The sequence below is a fragment of the Galeopterus variegatus genome, unplaced genomic scaffold, assembly GCF_000696425.1.
Source record: "Galeopterus variegatus unplaced genomic scaffold, G_variegatus-3.0.2 Scaffold3671, whole genome shotgun sequence".
Taxonomy (NCBI): domain Eukaryota; kingdom Metazoa; phylum Chordata; class Mammalia; order Dermoptera; family Cynocephalidae; genus Galeopterus; species Galeopterus variegatus.
The window spans coordinates 194590-203795 of record NW_007729782.1 but is presented as its reverse complement, the minus strand read 5'-3'; the positions used below and the strand labels follow the sequence as shown (position 1 = coordinate 203795).

The window sequence follows — 9206 nt, the reverse complement described above, 5'->3', positions numbered from 1 at the left end:
TTTTTGGGGGGGGGGGTTCTCTTTCTCTAGATGGCACGGGGCAGAGTAGAGCTTCCAAATGAAATTAAATCATATGATCCAAAGGAATTGTGATGATAGAAACAAAATAATTAGTCAAAGTATACATACATTTATGATCCGAGGCAGTTTAGTATAAAAACCTATGATCTAAGCTTTATATCAGAGAGGTAGCATAGAAGAGTGATTAAAACCTGATTTATTTACTGCTAAATAAGTTATTGCACAACATTGCACACTGCTTAACTTTTCTTGTACTTAGTTCTTTATAATCTGTAAAATGGAGTAATAATAATATATATTACATAGGATTATTGTGAGGACCAAATGCTGTAATGAACATAAAGCGCTTTTGGACAGTGTCTGATTCTTCATGTTCAATACATGGTGAATATTATTATTTATTAAGATTTGGGACAGAAGGTACACACTCTGCTCACCTTGCTCCCTTTATTCCTGTTGGTAAAACATATCGATTGCCAATGTAAAAAACCTTGTAACTCAAACTGTGGCGTGTGAACCAGGAGTACTGGCATCAGGCGGAGGCTGGTTAGGAGTGCTTATCTCAGGCCCCACCTCAGACCAAATGAATCAGAACGTGCATTTTAACAAGAACACCAGGTGATTTGCAGGCACATTAAAACAGCAGAAGAAAATGGGCCAACCTGTGATGTGAACCTCTGGCTCCTAGACTAGCAACACACATGTCTCCAATTGAAGGCAAATTCAGCTTAAATCGTGTGGAGATATTAAATAATGTGGCATACCACACTCCAAATATACAGTCAATTGATCGTGTTTTAGGGTTGCTTTATGTGTGGACGTAAGGAGGTGTTGAAGTGTCTGAGTTCTAGACTTCTTTTTGCCACTAGGATGGAAAACTCACACCAGCTGTGTAGTCATTCCTCTGGCTCACGTGCCATTGGCACTGACTGCCATGGTCAAGGTCAAAAGGGGCATGTGGCCCTGCCACTAGCCTGGACAGAGTCCCATCATCCTGATTCTTTCCCTCCAAACTCTATCCTGACTCATACCTAGTCTTTTACTACATGGTAAAGAAACTAATCGCAAACATTCAAATTTTCCTGTTGTTTAAAGGAATCCATAAACCTAGAGAGAAAATATAACAGGGTAACTGGGAGCAATGTTAGATATATTAGCCAAATTCTTTTCTTTTCCCCAGGCAGAATAACATTATATCAAAGTCATTTTATACAGACTCACACAATGCCCATTTCATTGATGTACGAAATGCTATGATTAGCCACACTATATTATTCTCCTCATGGACATCCACTCTGGTTAGTAAATGCATGCTTTTAGGAAAAAGTTGTTCCTTATTCCTATGTAATTCTTCTCTACTTTGAGTCTGGGAATTCCCTCAAATATTTTGCTCCTCCTGTAATAACTGTTGTTTTTAGACATCATGATTTAAGATATTTTGAAAACCCTAAAATCCACCTCTTAAAAAATTTTAAATAGCTATCTGACAATTCAAATTTGAAAATAGATAAGAGAAGTTGCAGTAAGAAAGTCTTTTGCCATGAGACACTGATGATGCAATGTTACCGATTCATTCCCTCATACCAGAAGATGTAAAGGTGCTGTAGTAGGACCTTTGGCAGAGATCTTCTCCCAGAGGCCTCGTCTTACATAATGGACAGTAGTTCCAGCTAAATTGAATGCGCCAGAATGTTCAATCTTCCAATCACTATTAATAGATTGTTTGCCAGCATCTCGGAGAGCTATAAAGAGATTCAAAAATATTATGAGTATTAACAAGTCACCATCACTGATCAATACCCACTTCACATTATTTCATTAAAAGCATTCAATTCATTTCTAAACTGAGTCTACACTCCCTGATGAAAGACATGAGACATCTCTTCTTAGGAAATGTCCATAATCATGGCAAATGCCTCAAGCTTGCCTTCAAGTTGTCCACAATTCCATAGTCACATTTATCTCTGCCTCATCCAATCCCCTTGGACGCTTGATATCTGTACCCATTATTTTGGCCCTTAGTCATTCATTCCTTTTTTTTTTTTTTTGGACTTTTTTTTCAATTTTTAAAATTTTGTCACTACACAATGTAAACATTTTTTATGTCCCTTTACCAGTTTATTTATTCTTTAGCACATTCTTATGTTAAGGCTGTGTGTCTCTGTCTAATCTATCTAATGACCCTATGAACATTGTGAAGGCTGGAACTACATCTTACACATGCTCTGTATCTACTGTGCCCATTCAGAAAAGAGCGTGATTAAGGAAGGATCATTAAACACCATGTTAACTAACAGATCAAAATGACTCCAATGTTTATTGTAGCTCTATTTACAATAGCTAGGCAATGGAACCAACCTAGATGTCCGTTGATGGATGACTGGATAAGGAAATTGTGGTATATATACACAATGGAATACTACTCAGCCATAAAAAAGAATGAAATTCTACCACTTGCAGCAACGTGCATGAGCCTGGAGAAAATTATTCTAAGTGAAACAACCCAGGTACAGAAAGAGAAATACTGCATGTTTTCACTCATAACCGGGAGCTGAATTCATAAATGAACAAATGAACAATAAAGTGATACAAAGAGAAAGAAAGAAAAAACAACAATCACAGTAATATGTTGAACTTTTAGAAAACTACAGGTGGAAAAGGGGAGGGGAGTGGGAAAGGGAGGGGAGCTAATGAGGAATTGGTTAACAGACAGAAAGAATGATTGCATATTGTAATGATGAATAAGCTAACTATACTGATCTAACCACCACACATTGTACACAATTATTGAAAATCAATGTTGTACCCCACATGTATGTATAATAAAAAAAACAAAGGAAACCCAAGTTGATTTTCATAATGGTTGCATCATTTTATGCTCCCATAACATTGACTGAGAGTGCCCATTTCTGAACACCTTGGAAGTAACTTTCTCTTACATAACATTTAATCATGATTGAATAATTACGCATCAAGTGTCAGTATACTCAAACAATACTCAAAGTTCTGGAACCCCCAAAACGAACAACATAGATATGTTCTCTGGCCTTATTGCAACTTATAATTGAACTGGAGAACCAGACATTCAAGTAAATAACTAATTTAACATGCTGACACTTGTGGAGGAGGAGTTGAGAAAGGCTTGTCTGAAGGATGTTATTTAAAACTGAAGAAGTTAGCTAGGGGAAATAAGAGAAGAGAAAGAGCATTCAAGACCGAGGGAACTACAAATGGAAAGGTCTTAAAGCTCAGCTTGATCAGGATCAGGAGGGAAGTGTGTATGGAGCTAAACGTGCTAAAGCAGACCATGAAGGGATAGCCTGGAGAGGTGAAAATAGTCAGATCTTATAGGCCTCGTTAGTACTTTGAGGGTTTTCCTAAGGGGGAAAAATGTAAAACTTTATTTTATTATGAGAAAAAAATAGACGGTGTAGAGTAAATTTAGATAGCGAAGACAGGATATAACAATAAACATAGCAGCCCAATTGAAAGTAATGGTGGCTTGGATATAATTTGTGGTGGAGAAAAATCACAATGCATTTAGGAGTGAAATTGATAGAATATGGTTGTGACTTAGTTGTCCTGGGAAAAAGGAAGTGTCAAGCAGGATGTCAGATTGCTAGGATAAAAAGATAGGTGGGTTATGATGGTAAGTAATAGGATGGGAAAATCTATCAAAAGAACATGATTGAAGAGAAATATCAGAAGTTAAATTTTGAACAATCTAGTTTTTAAATTTTTTAAAAGGATCTTTTTTTATTGTTACTGAAGATTTGTTTTCATTTGCTTATTCGTGACTTGCATTTTTTAATATATTAGGGTATTTCTGCCCCACTGGTGGACTTTCTGGTGCTTGTATTCTCATTATTACAAGCAATGTATTTATGAAATTATTGAAACTTATCTCATTAATCTTAATTTCCATCAAATAATACTTATATCATGTACTTGATATAAAGTCTAAAATAATGTTTCAATTGAAATGTTAAACAAGCAAGCATACATATTGTCAGATTTATGAAAAAAATGTAAGTATTCATTTTTGCTTTGAATTTTAAACCTGAACAGGAAATATATTGACAGAAAACTCTCAACATTTTGCAAATAGCTATTGCTATCTATAAGTGGATATACTTCAGACAATACTAAATTGAAAAAAAATTAATGATTCTTCCTAAAAGATAAAGTATTTCCTTGCAATAACCAAAAGTCTATTAAATATTTTGAGGAATCTTTTTGACTTAGATTTGTACTGTGGTCAGTACAATCCTGATTTTTTTCCCTGCATTTCAACACATCTCCAGGACATAATTATAAATGAATATTTTCTGAAAATCTCTACTAAAAATGCCTTAAACCCTCTGGAGACGGCTAGAGTTGGTATTTTTGGCATTCAGCACTCCCCAGAAAATGACACACACATGTACCTGAAAACTCACACAATTTATTAGCTTAATAGCAACCTCACATGAAGAACTAGTACTTTGGGTATGTGATGTTTCTTGATTCTTGTTTTTAATTCATTAACTTTGAAAATGTGTTTTTGGAAATCCTTCTGGCTGTGACCGAGTAACTGGAATTGCACTAGCTCTCCCAGTGTAAACAACTAGAAAACTAGGCAATGTACAAGAAACGACTGTTCTCAGATATTGGACAACTGACAATAATTATCCCTAAGAGAAGGAGAACAAACGAGATGATTTCTAAAATTGCCTGACTTTCTTCCTGAAGATATGTACCAGACCCCCCACTGGGAAGTGAAAGTCCTGCAAAGCACAGATGATGAAGGCTTCAGTGAAATGAGGACACAGAGAATGGAGTTAAAATTGGCTAAGCATCTGGAATGTGTTTTGTGGAGTACTGGAGAAGAGTAAGATACAGAGAAGGAGCTCCAAAAAATCTGCACAGGGGTTCCTTTGAGCCTGTGGCTGAATACTAAACTGCAGAAACGTAGGGCAAACCTCCTCAAAGCTGGGAAAACTACATGGGAACTCTGAACTGTGTAACTCCTGGAGCTTGAGTAGGGATGGAAGACATATGAGTTCTATGCAATCTGGATAGTGAGATCTTAGTAAACAAAGAATTTACTAAGTGGAGAACCTAAAAGGACACATATAAAAAATGAGGCTAAACTAGTCCTAGAGTAAAGACTACTCTAGATCCACCTGAACAGAGCTTTATTAAAGCTTCAAGAAGTCCAACTGATCAGCAAGTAAATTCACAGCCTAGCAAAATGAAGCTCAACACTCAATAATAAAGAATAACAAAATACAGTCATTCATAAAATAAAATAAAAGTAAAGTAAAATAAAATATGTGTCACATTAATAGTTTCCAGCACCCAACCAAAAATTACTAGATCTGTGAAGAAGTCTTAAAATGTCTTAATTATAATCAGGGGAAAAATCATTCAATGAAATAAAACTCAGAAATAATAGATATGATGTAACTAGTAGACCAAGACTTTTAAACGGCTGTTATGAATATGTTCAGTATGCATAAGAATTTAAAGAAAAACATGTAATATTGAAGAGTAATGGAAACTATAAAAAATAAGCACATCAAATTCCTCAGAATAGAAAAATACAATATCTCTAACAAATTCACTGCATGGGCTTAAGAGCAAACTAGGCATTGTGAAAGAAGTCAGTGACTTGAAGACAAACTAATAAATTAGAAACTAAGTGGAGTACAGGGAGAAAAAAGCCTGGAAGAAATGAGCAGAACATTAATGACCCATGGGAAATACCTGGTAGACTCACATACGTATAACTGGAACCCCAGAAAAGGCTGTGGGGGTATACAAATTATTTGAAGATACAGGGCTCAAAAATTTTCCAAATTTGATAAAAATGATAAGCCTACATCTCTAAAAAGTAAAATGTTACCTGATATAGTTTGAATATGTTTGTCCCCCCTAAAGGTCATACTGAAGTCTAATCCCTAATGTGGCAGTGTTGGAAGGTGTTTGGCTCATGGGGACAGATCCTCATGAAAGATTAATGCCCTTCCTGGGGTGGGAGGGGTGTATGTGACTGAGGTCTCACTCTATCAGTTCCCACAAGAACTGGTTGTGAATTGGAGCCTGGCACCTCCCCTCTCTCTCTTTCTCTTGCTCTCTCCATGTGATCTTGTACCCACTGGTTGCCTGCTGCTTTCTGCCATCAGTAGAAGCAGCCTGAGGCCTGCACTAGATGCAGCTGTCCCAGAATCGTGAGCCAAATAAACATTTTTTCTTTATAAATTACCCAGTTTCAAGGGTTCTGTTATAGCAATACAAAAATGGACTAATACAGAACCCATGTAGAATAAGCACAAAGACAGCCATACAAGGTACATCATAATCAAACTGCTGGAAACCAACGATAGGGAGAAAAATCTTTAAAGTGGCCAAAGAGAAAAAGGCACATTATATACCAGGGTAAAAAGATTTTAAAATTCACTGGATATGCCGTCAGAACTAATGCAAGCCAGAAGACAATAAAATATCACCTTTAAGGTGATAAAAACAAGGCACAATAAAGCAACACAAAATCTAAATAAAATTTAGAATTCTATATCTAGTGAAAATATACTTCAGACGTGAAGGCAAAATAAATATATTTTCAGAAGAACAAAATCTGAAAAATTCTGTTGCCAGCAGACTTGCTCTACAAAAATTTTAAAAGATGTTCTTCAAAAGATAATGGTTCCAGAGAGAAACAGGTGTCTATGTGAAGGAAAAAAGAATGTTAATACTGGTAGATGTAAAAAAATATATAAACTATTTGTTCTTATTAAAAAAATTATTTATAGTATAATATTTAAAGCAAAATGCTTACAATGTATTTTGATGTTTAAAACATGTAGTAATAAATTGATTATATGAAATGTGGAAATAAAATGCATAATAGCATGAAAGCGGAAAGGGGGGAAGTACACTGCTTCAAGGAGCTTACATTATATGTAAAGTGGTATAATATAATTTGAAGGAGACTGTAATCAGTTAAAATGCATATTGTAAATCCTAGAGTAACCATTAAAAATATAAAACAAGAGCTATAGCTAATAAGCAAATAAAATAAAATACTAAAAAAAAATCAAAAGAAAGAAAGGAATAAAGAAGAGATGGAACAGATAGAAAACAAATCTAATGTGTCCATAATTATAGTATATTTAAATGAACTAAGGGCATTGGTTAAAAGAAATTGTCAACCTAGAAAATGATAAAACCTCACTGTATTTAATATACAAGAATGCACTTTAAAAACACATAGGTTAAGAAGTAAAATCAGTGATCTAAGTTTCCACTTTAGAATAGAAGGAAAAGAGAGCAATTTAAACCCAATGTAAATAGAAGAAGACAATAAAAGAAGATGATAAAGAGCAGAAGTCAATTAAATAGAAAATAAGTTAACAACAGAGGCAATCAATAACACCAAAATTGGATATTTGAAAAGATCAAATAACTGATAAAAGTCTAGTTTGACTGATTAAGAAAAAAAGAAAAGCACAAGTTAACAATATTAGGAATAAGAAATGAAATGTTGTTCCTTATAGACATTATAGTGTAATGGGTAAATGTTATAAACAACTTTAGTCCAATAAATTTGATAAGGTAAGTGAAATGGATTAATCCTTGAAAACACCAATTATAAAAACTGACACAAGAAGAAAAAAATCTGAATAGTCTTATATTTACTTGTATGTTAAATACACTAAGTTGGAATTGAAAAACTTTCCCACAAAGAAAATTTCAATATTCAAATATTTAAGTAAAAACATTACTAGTCTTCCACAAAATGTACTATAAAATAGAAAAAGAGGGGCACAGTTTCTTCGAATGTACCAGACAAAGTTATGTTTCTTAAGGTGGATAATATAAATATGTTCATTGTACCATTTCCCATTAGTTAAGAATACTCATTTGTGTCTATTAAATATTGAGGAAAATTACGTTTTTATATATTCTGGACATGAGTTCCTTTGAAGTTAATTTTATTGCTATTTTCTCTGAGACTTTGAGTTTTCTTTTTATTTTCTTAATCGTGTATTTCTAAGAGCAACAGATTTGCTATTAATGAAATCCAACATATCTTCTTTTCTTTTCCTTTTTTTTTAGGGTTAGTAATTTTGCACTTACAGTGTAAAATCATTGGTTACCACAAGGTCATGAAGATTTTCTCTTCTGTTTTCTTCTAGAAGTTTTAAGAGACTTAGCTCTTTTGTTTAGATCTCTATTCATTTTGAGGCAATTTCTGTGTGGGAGGGAGGGGCCAATGTTCACTTTTTGTTTTCTATGTAAATATCTAGTCATTCCAACACCGATTGTTTATAAGACTATTCTTTCCCCACTTCTTGACGTCAACACCTTGGTTAGAAGTCAGTTCGCTCCATATCTGTGTGCTTAATTTCTCGCTATGATGATGAACTTATCAATTGTTCTTTGTCAATTTTTGCTTTAAAGCTCTTCTTGACGTCAACACCTTGGTTAGAAGTCAGTTCGCTCCATATCTGTGTGTTTAATTTCTCGCTATGATGATGAACTTATCAATTGTTCTTTGTCAATTTTTGCTTTAAAGCTTTGAGCTACATTTCTGAGTTCACATAATTTTTAAAATTATAATATTTTTTCTGATGAACTGAATTATTTTACAATTATTTTGTGGCTTTTTTTTTTAAAACCTCAAGCAATGTGTTTCACTTTAAAATAAGTATTGACTTACATTACTATGGTTACGCCAGTAACTTTTTGGTTTGTATGTTTCTGGTATAGTTTTCTATTCTTTGATATTCAGTATTTGTGAATCTTATGTTTTACATATGTTTCTTACAAACATCATACACCTGGATCGTTTTCAAAATTTAATCTGATAATTTTTGTCTAGCTACAACTTTTGTTTTTTTATTGGAACACATTTGATTGTACATATCTGTGGAGTACGGCATTGATTATCAGTACCAGTGTGCAATATATAAATTTTATTCCTTAAATGTTTATTAATATTGTTGGTATATTTTGATTTATTTATGCCATCTTATTTTGTGTACTTTTTTGCTGCTTGATATGTTGGTTATTATTGGTTGATTGATCATTTTAAATATCATTTCTAAAAGTTTTATTTGGTTCTTTAAAAAAATGTGTTTAGTAAATTTTAGTCTTATTCCTATTCTTAAATTCCTCTTTTATGTGTTTAAACATATATA

General features: G+C 33.7%; 1 protein-coding gene across 1 annotated transcript in view; it reads right to left on the bottom strand.

Annotated features, from left to right (window-relative positions):
- The window catches only part of ADAMTS19 (ADAM metallopeptidase with thrombospondin type 1 motif, 19), a gene marked incomplete at its 5' end in the record, with an annotated part of 206929 nt that overhangs the window by 3139 nt on the left and 194584 nt on the right, over positions 1-9206 (bottom strand). Inside the window, one exon of the mRNA XM_008585687.1 lies at positions 1606-1763. Within this exon, the coding sequence (XP_008583909.1) occupies positions 1606-1763 (158 nt within the window). The remainder of the gene's footprint in view (positions 1-1605; positions 1764-9206) is intronic.